This window comes from Octopus bimaculoides, chromosome 24 (assembly GCF_046866305.1).
Source record: "Octopus bimaculoides isolate indiv1 chromosome 24, ASM4686630v1, whole genome shotgun sequence".
NCBI lineage: Eukaryota > Metazoa > Mollusca > Cephalopoda > Octopoda > Octopodidae > Octopus > Octopus bimaculoides.
Window position 1 is genome coordinate 30,934,262 of NC_142951.1, and position 13,668 is coordinate 30,947,929.

The 13,668-nt window shown below is 36.5% G+C and overlaps 1 protein-coding gene across 1 annotated transcript; it reads right to left on the minus strand.

Annotated features, from left to right (window-relative positions):
- Nucleotides 1-4,032: 4,032 nt before the first annotated feature.
- LOC106871685 (N-acetylglucosaminyl-phosphatidylinositol de-N-acetylase) lies at nt 4,033-12,207 on the minus strand. The gene is made up of 7 exons (XM_014918283.3): nt 11,892-12,207; nt 10,039-10,138; nt 8,452-8,542; nt 7,579-7,646; nt 6,517-6,548; nt 5,988-6,118; nt 4,033-5,427 (listed from the first exon to the last, which is right to left on the minus strand). The coding sequence occupies exons 1-7, from the start codon at nt 12,130-12,132 to the stop codon at nt 5,305-5,307; spliced, it is 786 nt and encodes a 261-aa protein (XP_014773769.1). The 5' UTR covers nt 12,133-12,207; the 3' UTR covers nt 4,033-5,304.
- Nucleotides 12,208-13,668: the final 1,461 nt, after the last annotated feature.

The following is a 13,668-nucleotide window of genomic DNA, read 5'->3' on the forward strand; positions in this document are numbered from 1 at the left end:
TTTAGGGTTTAGGTTTAGGATTAGGGTTTTTGTTACGCCGAAAACGGGTGGTGTACGTATTCTTTACCTCCGCCTATTTGTGTTTTTTTTTTTGTGTTTCTATATAAGTATCGATCTATCTATCTATATATATGTATCTGGTGTGTTTACGTCCCCGTAACTTAGCGGGTCAGCCTAAGCGACCGATAGAATAGGTACCAGGCTTTGCAAGAATAAATCCTGGGGTCGATTTCTGCGACTAAAACCCTATAAGGCGGTGCTCCAGCATGACAGCAGTCAAATGACTGAAACAAGCAAAAACAAACATACACAACTGTGTAGTCACACGGTTGTGTGTGTATATATATATATATATATATATATACATACATATATATATATACATATATATATATATATATATATATATATATATATATATATATATATATACACATATATATTCACACACACACACATATATATATATATATACATAATACATACATACATACACATATTCAGCCATGCTTTGCATGTAACTGACGTGTGTGTGAGTGTATGTGTTTCCGTATATGAACGTACATATGTCTTACCTTTGCATAAATCAGCAAATGTACGTTGCCATATCTATTAAACTGAACCAATCTGCAGCACATAAGCAGCTTGAATATCCCTCCTCTAAGAAAGTGGGAAGCGTTTTGGATATACAAAGTGCGTGCGAGATAAATGTCTCCTTTTATCTGTAATAGATCCGCTCCAAGCATTATTGTATACACACAAAGAGTATATACATATAAATATGTATATAATATTCACAATGGCCCGTGACTAACAAGGTCACACACACGTTCATTGGACACACACACACAAATAAATATATACATAGATACACATCAGTTCCAGACGATTTTAATGTATGTTGTATATTAATTCGTTCGGGAAACCTGGGAATGCGCACACGCGTAGAATACTTGCACGCTGAATGTACGTATCTACACATTCTGTGTGAGTGTGTGTACGTGCGTGCGTGTATATAAATATATATATATATATATATATATATATATTCGAAAAGTCGTGATGAGTATATAAACAAAAAAACACATATAGAAAGATATGTACACATATGTATCTATATAAGTGAATATATACATATGTATATACGTGTGTGTGTCTGTGTCTATATATATATATATATATATATATATATATATATATATATATATATAGAGAGAGAGAGAGAGAGAGAGAGAGAGAGAGAGATACAGACATTCACACACACGAGGCATGAGCCCACAAATTCCTTTTCTGAGACTAGCTCAAGGCCATTCTTCTTCGCTGTGCTCCATTGACCTAAATACCTAGGAAACAATGACCAAGGACTGCCCAAAGTGGCAAAGGGAAAATAAGTAACAGACGTCAAGAGGCAGAAATCAGATGTTGAAGATACAAAGAGCTACTCTTCTTTGTATCCCTCCAACCCTCCCCTGATATAAACGAAACTCCCCCCCCCCAGGCTGTTCTATTCTGCCCTTGGTCTGGACAGCCACCTCAAGCACTAGCATCCTTCACACCCATCACAATGAAGAGACTCAATCACTCGGTACAGATTGGATATGAGTTAATGCTGTCACCACTCCTTGATTCAGTCGTGACTGCAGCCATGCTGGAGCCCCACCTTTTGGTCAAACAACTCAACCCCAGGACTCATTTTTTAAAGCCTGGTACTTATTCTATCGGTCTCTTTTGCCAAACAGCTAAGTTACAGGGACATAAACACACCAACACCAGTTGTCAAGCAGTGATGGGCGGACAAACACAGACACAAACAGATATATACATATATATATAGACAGGCTTCTTTCAGTTTCCATCTCTCAAATTAACACACGGCTTTGATCGGCCCAAGGCTATAGTGGAAGACACTTGTCCAAGAGGTCACGCAGTGGGACTGAACCCAACCAGAACCATGAGGTTGGGAAGCAAACTTCTTACCACACAGCCACGCTTTGTTATTTAAACCTTGGGTATACACCTTGTAGCAGAATATTCTTTTTCTTTTGTTTTTTTGTGTTTTATTTATGATCAACTAAATGTAGACTCACTTATTGTATATAGAAAATAATAAGTACCCATCCCGTGTCTTTCCAAATCATGGAACCTATCGGCAACCGGCCACAGGCAAATAACGACATGCATTATAACAGAACCAAATGTAACTGAATTTATTGAGTGAGGTACCTTTTGAAAAGTGACCTGATGAGACACATCTGCACTGCAACCAGTTGTACAGTATCTCACCTGCAAAAGACCAATGCAAGATAGGTCAAAATGATCATTGTGATTAATAAAGAATCTTGGGAATTCCATTTTCTGTTTCTTCCATATGTTATATGTACACACACACAAACATGTATATATATATCATCATCATCATCATCATTTAACGTCTGTTTTCCTTGCTGGCATGGGTTGGATGGTTTTACTGAGGTCTGGAGAGCCAGCGGCTGCACCAGGCTCCAATCTAGGCTGGCAATGTTTCTCCAGCTGGATGCCCTTCCAGATGCTAACCACTCCGAAAGTGTAGTGGGTGCTTTTTACATGCCATTGGCATGGGGGCCAGTCAGGTGGTCCTGGCATTGATCATGTTCAGATAGTGCTTTTTACGTGTCACTGGCATGGGAGCCAATTAGGGGATACTGGTATCAGCTATGTTCGGACGGTGCTTTTTACTTGCCACCGGCACAGGAACTAGTCAGTGGGTGCTGGCATCGGTCACGTTCGGATGGTGTGTATTATGTCCCACTGGCATGGGGGCCAGTCAAGTGGACCTATATCCATATATATATATATATATACATATATATATATATATATACATATATATATATATATATGTGAGGGGGTGCTGAGAAGTTCCTGGCATTAAGGGTATTGTGAAAGGCCTTTTGGAGGACCAATTGTCTGAGTGCTTTTACGTGCCGCTGGCACAGGTATTATTTGCATGAAACTGATACCTGTCACGACTGCAATTTCACTCTGCTTGATGGGTCTTCTTCTCAAGCACAACATAATACCAAAGGTCTTGGTCATTGCCTCCGTGAGGCCCAACACTCAAAAGGAACTCAGCCACCTTGCCTTCGTGAGGCCCACTCAAAAGGAACTCAGCTACCTCACCTCTGTGAGGCCCAACATTCAAAAGGAACTCAGCCACTATGCCTCCAATCCTCCTGTATTTTCTTTTACCTGTAAGCCAGGAACTTTTTAGCACCCCCTTGTATATATGTATATACCTGTTTAGTGTTGATTGTAGGAAGAGTAATCAATACCATAGTAGAAATTAATGTTTATTTTGGTTGAGTTAGTCTCTTGCTACTCTGATTTTCACCTATGAGGCACAGGGTTTTCAGGTAAGTTACAATTCCTCAATTGTTAACTTGCCTGAAGAAAACTTAAGCCATTCCTGGCTTGTTTATCATTGATATTTCTTCAGGAGAATAAAAGGCATCTATCTCCAGATGTACACTGTCATATGAAAATCTGGGGTTACATAGAATTCATTTATGGAATTGGTCCTTGATACTGAAAATTTCTTCCTTCTGTTAAATATTCCAGTGAAAACAATAAGTTTGAGTCAAACTTATTGCCTCATAAGTGAAAATCAGAGTAGCAAGAGACTAACTTTGCCAGCATAAAATTGCACAAAACTTTGGGATTCCTCTTGTCACAGTCAAAAGAGTGATTGCACAATTCACCAGTAAAGGCAAGAAGTTAACAATCTCCTGCACAGGTTGACCTGAGGCCTTCTGTCTAATGTCTTTGGGAGTCTTCTGATTGGTGTCTTTGGGGCTGTTGAGTGGATTGTCGAAAATTATCCTCACTGTAAGGCAGTTGGTGTTGCAGAACAACTCCAAATGAGTTGGAGTATCTCTGTGAGGTTATCTCCACTAAGTTGGCTACTACGGTAGAGCAGCCTGAAGGAAAGCTTTTCTTCGACCAGCAAATAACCAAAGAAGAAAACGAAGAATAAATATTTCAAAAACGATGGTGTCTATTTAGTTTTGAGGTGTCTGTATTTATATATATATATATACACGCTCTGCCATGTCTTCAGAGATAATACAAAAGAACAAAGCACCAAACCAATATTTCCAGAATTGTGAAAAAATATAAATTTTTTTTTCAATAAATTCCATTTTTGACAAACAGTAAATATTACAATATTTGGTTAAAAGTCTTTGTCTCATGTCTCTTAGATAAATGTTTTAGTGCAGAATTATGGGTGAGCAGATAAGTGTGTGTGTGTGTGTGTGTGTGTGTGTGTAAGAGAAGGTGAGTGCTTGGAAGTAAGTATATGTGTATATACGTGAAAGAGAAAGTGTATGTATGTATGCTTGTGTGTTTATATGCAATAGCATGAGAATCTGTATGTATGCATGTGCAACATGTTTTGTATATGTATGCATGTGCAACATGTTTTGTATATGTATGCGTGTATAATGTATGTATGCATGTGCCTGTGTATATGTATATGTTTTGTGTATGTATGGCTTTTGGGTGTTTGTATGCATGTCTATAATGTGAAACAGCCATACCCCTCTGGCATTCAGATGACCCTGTCAAATGTTGTACTTATTTATTCACATTGTTTTGTATTAATCATGTATTATCTTGCAGCTTTGAAATTTAGATGGTGTAATTATTGATATTTTAGAATGACATTGTAGGGTAGATATGATAGGCTAGATCTAGCCAATTTGAACATATAACAAGGAAAATATTTGGGCCAGATATGGCTGGTTTTAAATGCTAAAAGGGTTAACCCCTTAGCATTTAAACCAACCAGATTCAGTCCAAATATTTTACCTGTCTTATGTTTAACCCTTCAGCATTCAGATTACTCTCTCAAATGCAAAACTTACTTATTTTTTTACAATGGCATTGTAGGGTAGGTGTGATAGGCTGCATCCGACCAGTTTGAACATAAAACAATTAGAATATTTTGGCCAGATATGGCTGGTCTAAATGGTAAAGTGTTAAAATTTGGAAACAGGTATTTTTGTGTGTTATGTGTGTATGGATGTTTTTCGAGCCTAAATATGTAAGAGTGATTGTGGTTTAAAGAATGTTGATGTGTGTGATGTGGTCCTTTTATGATAGAGAGAGAGAGAGAGAGAGACAGACAGAGAGATCAAAACATGGCTTAAGGATTATCCATTTGAAACATTTGTTGAAGAAATGCTTGATAGGTGTAGGTGACAGCCTCTGTAGTTGGAATGGTGGTGGTGCCGTTGCTGCTGCTGCTGCTTGTTGGGGGTTCAATCATCTGGGCATGTTGATACCAGGTAAGACATCTACCAGAGTGTTGATGAGCATATATCGTGAGAACATGAGATAGGCAATGCGATACCAGGTGATTTGTGACGAGTGGGCACACATGGCACGCTGCAAAGACAAGTTGAAATACAGAACAAAAATATTAATTAGATGCCAAAATATTAATTAGTTGAATGAAATATAGTTATGCATTATCAGTGGAGGCGCAATGGCCCAGTGGTTAGGGCAGCGAACTCGCGGTCATAGGATCGTGGTTTCGATTCCCAGACCGGGCGTTGTGAGTGTTTATTGAGCGAAACACCTAAAGCTCCACGAGGCTCCGGCAGGGAGTGGAGGTGGCGAACCCTGCTGTACTCTTTCACCAAAACTTTCTCTCACTCTTACTTCTTGTTTCTGTTGAACCTGTATTTGAAAGGGCCAGTCTTGTCACACTGTGTCACGCTGAATATCCCCTGTAATTCAAAGGGCCACGAGGGCCAGTCAGGCGGTACTGGCAATGGCCACGCTCAAATGGTGTTTTTTAAGTGCCACCTGCACTGGCAGTCTGCTACAAACAAATTCTATTTTCTCTGTTAACCAGCTCACCGCCCTAGGATTACATAACAACTACAAAACAAAGCAAGGCAGAAACAATAACAATGGAGATTAAATAGTAAAATTCAGCTTACAACAGCTCTGATGGCAGCACTAATGGTAGATATATAGCATTTCGATGTCAACACTGTAGAGAGAGGAATGTCCAGGAATGACACATACTTTCGAAGAATATTTGTAGTTTCTAGGCTGTAAAAATTAATACCTGTAAAAGAAAGGAAAGATTTAAAACAATAGTTTACAATGAGTTCACAGGATGATATGCATTAACTATTTACAACATCTCCCTTACAGTAGCACATCTGTTTCTGTCCTCACTTTTGATCACTCTCTCTCTGTCTCAGGCTGGGTAACAGCAAGTCACCTATTTTTGTCTCTCTGTCTCCCCATCACATTTGAACCTCTCATCATCTGACACAAGATCACCACTTCCAATGCCCCCTCCCCTCTCAAAGGATCTTTTGTCTTGCAAGTTACTTGATGACCCTGCCAGTGTTGGTGCCACGCAAAAAGCACCCAGTCCACACTGTGAAGTGGGTTATGTTAACACCGTCATTTACAAGAATGTGATGTTTAGCAATGGTCAAAGAAACGGTAACATACCAGTCGGAGCTCTTCCATCTTGAAGCAGTTTCCTGAAAAATAGCACGGATAATGAAATCGTTATTCTTCATCATCATCAGCATGAGCAGTAGTAGTAGTAGTAGTAGCAACATACAACACTTATAATGACAATACTTATTCTATTGGTCTCTTTTGCTAAACTGCTAAGTTACAGGGACGTAAACTCACCAACATTGGTTGTCAAGTGATGTTGGGGGAACAAACACAGACACACAAATATATACATATATATATATATATATATATATATATATATATATATATATATATATACACACACATACACATATACACTTTTCTACTCTAGGCACAAGGCCTGAAATTTTGGGGGATCAACTAGAACACTCATCAAAACTGACAGAGTGCCAGTAGATATATATATATATATATATATATATATATATAATGGGCTTCTTTCAGTTTTGGTCAGCCATATCTACAGACAAGGCTTTGTCAATGTATGTATAAGAAAAATCATATTTACGAACAGAAAAGTACAATTGGCTGAACTTTGGATCAGGAGGCTCACATAACTTGAATTTTCTCCATTTTGACAGGATTTTTCCAATTTCTTGGAAATGATACATGGGGAGGCATCTTTTCATGAAAAAATGTTTTGGAAAATTTATGATTTTTTTTTTCTCCCTACTCCTCCAGACCGATTTTGGCCAAACTTTTGGCATTACATATTTAAAAGCCATGGGAGAAGCCTTTTCAATTAAAAAAAAAAAAGGAAAAAAATTGTAAATATTTTCAGGCAAAAAGGTGTGATTTAAGGGATATTTTGGCTGTTTCCAGCACCTTCCTTGTTTCTTAGTCACTCTCATATGTATTGATGTTGTTCAATATTTTTCTCTCTGTAAACACATTTATGTGAGTAATGGTAATTAAAGGGTGACTCCACACTCCTACAACTACAGAACACACGAACCGGGGCCTCACCACGGAATGCAGTTTAATGTCACACCCAGGACATGCTTCTGTGTCACACACATACATGCAAACATATACACATACACACACTTATACATTGATACTCACCTACAGCCGTAGTATATTGAACAGTGGTTGTTGTGTCCACTGATGCCATACTGATCAAAGGTCAAGACCTGAGAAATAGAGAGATATAGATAGATAACTGTGCAGGTAAATAGAAAGATACATAGATATACAGACAAAAAGATAGTTATGCATATATACATATATATATATATATATATATATATATATATTAGGTTGTCTCACATGAAATGTATTTTAAATGGATTTCTTATGAGTCATCTATAAATGGATTTATAGTCGAACGAATCGACCCCCAGGGCTTATTCTTTGTAAGCCTAGTACTTGTCCTAGCGGTCTCTTTTGCAGAACCACTAAGTCATGGGGACGTAAACACACCAACATCGGTTGTCAAATGATGGTGGCAAGAACAAACACAGACACACACACACACACATATATATATATATATACACACACACACACACACACATATATATATATATACACACACACACACATATATATATATATACACATACACACACACATGAAAGCAAAAGAAAATAAAGAAAGCTTCTAACGATGTAGAAAGTTTTACCAAAACAAAAAAGCCCTTTATATTTCGGGTGCAAAAGCTCATCTTCAAAGGGACAAAATCCAATATAGGCCTTTTGTAAAACTTTCTGCATTATTAGGAGCTCTCTTTATATCTCATTTCTTTCATTTTCTACCTCAGTACTACAATATCGATTTAATGGAAGGAGTGGCAACAGAAAGAGCATCCAACCGTAGAAAAATATCCACTGCAACAAATCCTGTCCAATCTGTGCAAGCGTAGAAAAGTGGACATTCGAACAATGATGACGGTGATGAAGAAGAAGATGATGAATTTGCATAAATGTGTAAACTTACCACATCAGGTTTTATTATGAGCAAATGTTTGAGAATGATCCGTGCAACAAGCTCTTCATTCCAGATCCGAGAAGGATCATCTGGAAAACAACTGGAAATATTCCTTAGAATTAGAATTGCCAAAAAACATAAAAACAAAAGAAAAGAAAAAGTAAGAAAATTAAATAAATAAAAACAAATAAACGACCACATGATTTCATATTCAATCCTACTGTACTGTGTAGCATGTCTTCTAATTATAGTCTTAGAGTGATGAGTAACTTGTGAGTGAAATTGCCTGGTCTATATATATATATATATATATATATATATATATATATATATATTACAAATTAAAAGGGTAAAGGATTATCAATTTATTAATTAATAAATCAATTAACAATTAATAATTTTTACCAAGCCCATCGGTATGAAAGCACCATTATTGGTGGAGAACTTATTTAAAAGCTCATATATTTATATATATATATATATATATATATATATATATGTATGTATATATATATATATATATATATATATATATATATATATATATATATATATATATATATATAGTGGCGTACGTACACTTTGGTCTCTTATATGTAAGCACACACAAACATTCTTCGTCCCGTTTCCTTCCAGTTCGTTGCTTCACAGCGTTTAGTATACACATAATTTTTCACGTCTGGCCGTATAGCCTTTTCCGTTTGTTTTCCTGTCTTGTTGATATGTTATGGGAAATTTGCTGATTTAGGTTTGAATCTACTCTATACCTACATGAAGTCACTACATACACACACACACATATATATATATATAGTCCAAATTTACAGAAAACAAGAGACAAAGACAAGTGTAGGAACAACAAGCAGGTGTATTAGTTTAATGCTCAGGAAAAATGGAAAAGTTTTTTATGTTTTGAGCCTATGCTCTTTGACAGAATGGATTAAGAGGTAAAAAATGGAGAGAGAAAAAAAAAAGTGTGGAGATTGATGGTTCAACATGAGTCAGTGACATGGCTGATGACAGTACCACCTTTTAACGTTCCACAGTACCGCCAGTGGAACGTTAAAAGCACATCCGAGCGTGATCGTTGCCAGAGCCATGGATTGGCTCCCATGCCAGTGGCACATGAAAAGCACCAAATTTTCAGGAATTTTTTTGTGAATTTGTGTTCTATACATGGGAATTCAAATGATTATGAAAAAAATTAATTTTTCTAATACTTTAATCCCCGCTCCATCATCCTTAAAATTTCCACTCTTTTCCGAATTTTTTTAGAAATCAGAGTTGGACAGTCTGAATTTTTTGCTTAAATCCCAGCAATGGACCCCAATTAGGTGCATCATCATTCCATTAAATGTGTTTATGGGGATAAAAATATTGAAAAATATCAATATATGTCAGAGTGTCAAAGAACTGAGGAGGTCATCAGATGATCGTGAGATGTGCTAAAAACAATAGCTAAATCGTCCTTAAATCACACACAGAAAATTATTTTAACAAATATTTTTCTAAAAATCACCCAAAATAAAGAAAGTTATAAAGGGTTATCTGGGGTGCTTAATCCAGGATTAGAAACAATTGTGGGAGAATACTTACCTGTCACCAACTATCTGTACATTATTTTCTTGTATTCCTAGAATTCTGCAGCTGTCATAAAGTTCCTTCTTTCTTGTATCTGCCAACTCCATGTAATTACCTGGGGGGGGGGGGGATAAGATTAAAAAATAAGAATTAAATTTTTATAAAGCCTGGTACTTATTCTATCAGATACTTTTGCCAAACCGCTAAGTTGCAGGAACATAAACACACCAGCATCAGTTGTCAAGCGGAGGTGGGGAACAAACACAGACACAAACGACGGGTTTCTTTCAGTTTCCGTCTACCAAGTCCACCCATAAAGCTTTGGTCGGCCATAGGCTGTAGCAGAAGATTGAACCGGGAACCATGTTGTTGTGAAGTAAATGTCTTACCACACAACCACGCCTGCGTCTATGAACATATTTATTTTTACATATATACATACATATATATACACACACACATATACTTTTAGTATAATTCAGGCGAAAACCTCGTAGAGTGTATTTAAGAGATCATACGTCGTTATTTGGCTCCCAAATGTTATCCTACAGTAGGCTATATTCCAGGGTTCGATATACATGCGGAATCCCTCTGTGCCAAAGATCAATACAAGGATAACATAACTCGAGGGTGGAGGATATCAGGCTTTTAATAGGAGATCACAAACATTAGTTTCTGCACCGCACAACTTTCAGGTGCTGAGTTTATATTCACATACCATTATAGAAGATAGTTCTTTCTAATTATTACAATATACTTGAATATTGGTAATTTTTCAGATTAACACCCGCACGATCTTCACTAGGGGGTTAGGGTTTTAGGGTTACGGTTACGGTTAGGGACGGAATTCCCTAGTCGTAACCGTAACTCTAAACCCCTAACACCCTAGTGGAGTTCGTGCGGGTGTTAATCTGAAAATTTACCTGAATATTTTTCAGCAACAGCCGTGTGCAGGCGCTTCAACAGAAATTCGCCTCTATATTTGTATGGAGTCTTGTAGTTCATCGCGTCTGGTAAATCAACACACACACACACATATATATAAAGAACGGCATGATCAAACCTTTGATCATAAGGCTGCTCGACTAAGCCTAACTTGGGGTTAAAGGTGATTGAAAAATCTTCTGAGAAAGAAAACCCGCATCAAAGAAATGTAAAAAAATGAATTGAAGTAAAAAGAAAATTTCAATATTTTTAACGTTTTGAAAATTATTAAGTGTTATATAACAAATATAATTATTAAACATTAATACTGTTTTTAATTGTTAATCTTATTTTATTTATTTAAAAAATGAACGAAACAAGTTTGATGAGCTCATCGCAAAACAATACGATCCTGATTGTAAGAATTAGAGAAGAGGACAACAAAATAAATTTCGAGTTTTCGTGTTTCCTTGGTTTTTATTTATTTATTTATTTATTTATTATTGTTTTTTTTTTTTTTTACATTAGAATAAAAATATGGCAAAATTTGCACAAATTGTAAACTTAAGATGCAAAAAACACAGTTATTTCCTACAATACGTTCGGCGATGAAAAACTAGAAGAAATTTGAAGAAAAAAATTGAATTCGAGATAAAGGTAAATTTATTACATAAACACTATCATAGACTATGTAGTTATGTGTGTGTATGTATGTATGTAAGAATGATTGTATGTATGTATGTGTGTGTGTATGTAAGTATGTATGTATGAATGTGTGTATGTATGTATGTATGTAAGAATGATTGTATGTATGTATGTGTGTGTGTATGTAAGTATGTATGTATGAATGTGTGTATGTATGTATGTATGTAAGAATGATTGTATGTGTGTATGTAAGTATGAATGTGTGTATGTATGTATGTATTAATATGGTATATACTGACCGTCAGAGAAGCATAACACCGAAACATGCTTCTGTCTTCGAATGAAATCAAAAATAGAAGGGGAGAAAAACATGCATTCATCGTCCGGATGTGCTGTTACGACTAACAAATGCTGCCATTTGTCGGCTTCTTTGCGCCAGGCTCCGCTTTTAAAATGCGATAACAATAAATAAAAGAGGAAACTGACGCACACGAACGGGATAAACACCGAGAGAAAGTGCAGGAAGACACCCCACAACATGACAAGAAGAAGGAGGTTTGTCTTCCTCTCAAAAATTGAAACGAATGCGTTGAAATCGTGTTGAAGCGATTGTCCGGTGACGAATGAAAATGTGTCTCTAATTATTAAAAATAACCGGTTTTTAAAAAAAAAAATTTGTTATCTTGGGATATTTAAATTTATTTTGCAAGAATTTTTACCTGAAACTGTATGTTGAAACCAGTGTTTCCTATATTTTGGAAAAGCCATAATTCATAAAGCCTATAAAGATGCTGGCAAGTGTGATCGTAGTCTTTATTGATTATAAGTTTTCCAAATGTAAGATGCTTTTTAACCGAAGCCAGTATTATTGGCATACCCCTCATCGAATTTTTTTCCACATAACTTTCAGAAAACTTGTCATTCTTTTATTGAAATTTTCAACAAATATTTTTTAGTTAGTGTAAATTACGATTATATTGGAATTTAGAAGGAAAAAGTAAAACGAGAAAAAAACTGGTCAGTGCATACCCATACATACTGACACACAACAGAAAGTGATCTGGAACTAAGAGAGAAATTTTATCAGAGCACTTCCAACAGTAATAATGATGGTGATGCTGATCTACTACAGAAATCATCATCATCGTTTAACGTCCGCTTTCCATGCTAGCATGGGTTGGACGATTTGACTGAGGACTGGTGAAACCAGATGGCTACACCAGGCTCCAATCTGATCTGGCAGAGTTTCTACAATTGGATGCCCTTCCTAACGCCAACCACTCAGAGAGTGTAGTGGGTGCTTTTACGCTTTTACGTGCCACCAGCACGAAGGCCAGTCAGGTGGTACTGGCAACAGCCACGAATAACAATATTTAAATTCTAACTTAGGTGCATGACTAATTACACACACACACACACATTTGAATGTTTATTCTTTTATTCTTTTACTTGTTTCAGTCATTTGACTGCAGCCATGCTGGAGCACCACCCTGAAGGGTCTTAGTCAAACAAATCAGCCCTCAGGACTTATTCTTTGTAAGCCTAGTACTTATTCTATTGGTCTCTTTTGCTGAAACACACCAACAGCAGTTGTCAAGCAGTGATGCAGGAGAAACACAGACACAAAGACACACACACACACACATATATATACATACACACACATACATACAAACCTAACTACCTACCTGTCTATTGATCCGTCTACCTACTTTTATATCCAAAACCCTATTATAGCATATCAAATCTCCTTATACCTTCTTCTACTTTACTGCCTTTTATTGTCTTTCTTTTCTTTTCTATTTTCTTCTTTTATTGTCTTTTCTTATCTCTCCTACTAATGCCATTCTCTTCTTATCTTACTAGAATCCATGGGTTTCTCTAGGCTGTCCTTTAAAAAAGATTTCTTTCAGTACATTGCTTTTCCTATTTCTGCTCTTGTTTTGCCATCTTTCTGTTTTGGTTATCAATATGTTCAAGTTTCCTAATGTCATCTTCATCATCATCATCACCATCATTCAACGTCTATTTTCTATACTCGTGTGCGTCAGATGGTTGGAATGGAGTTGGTAAACC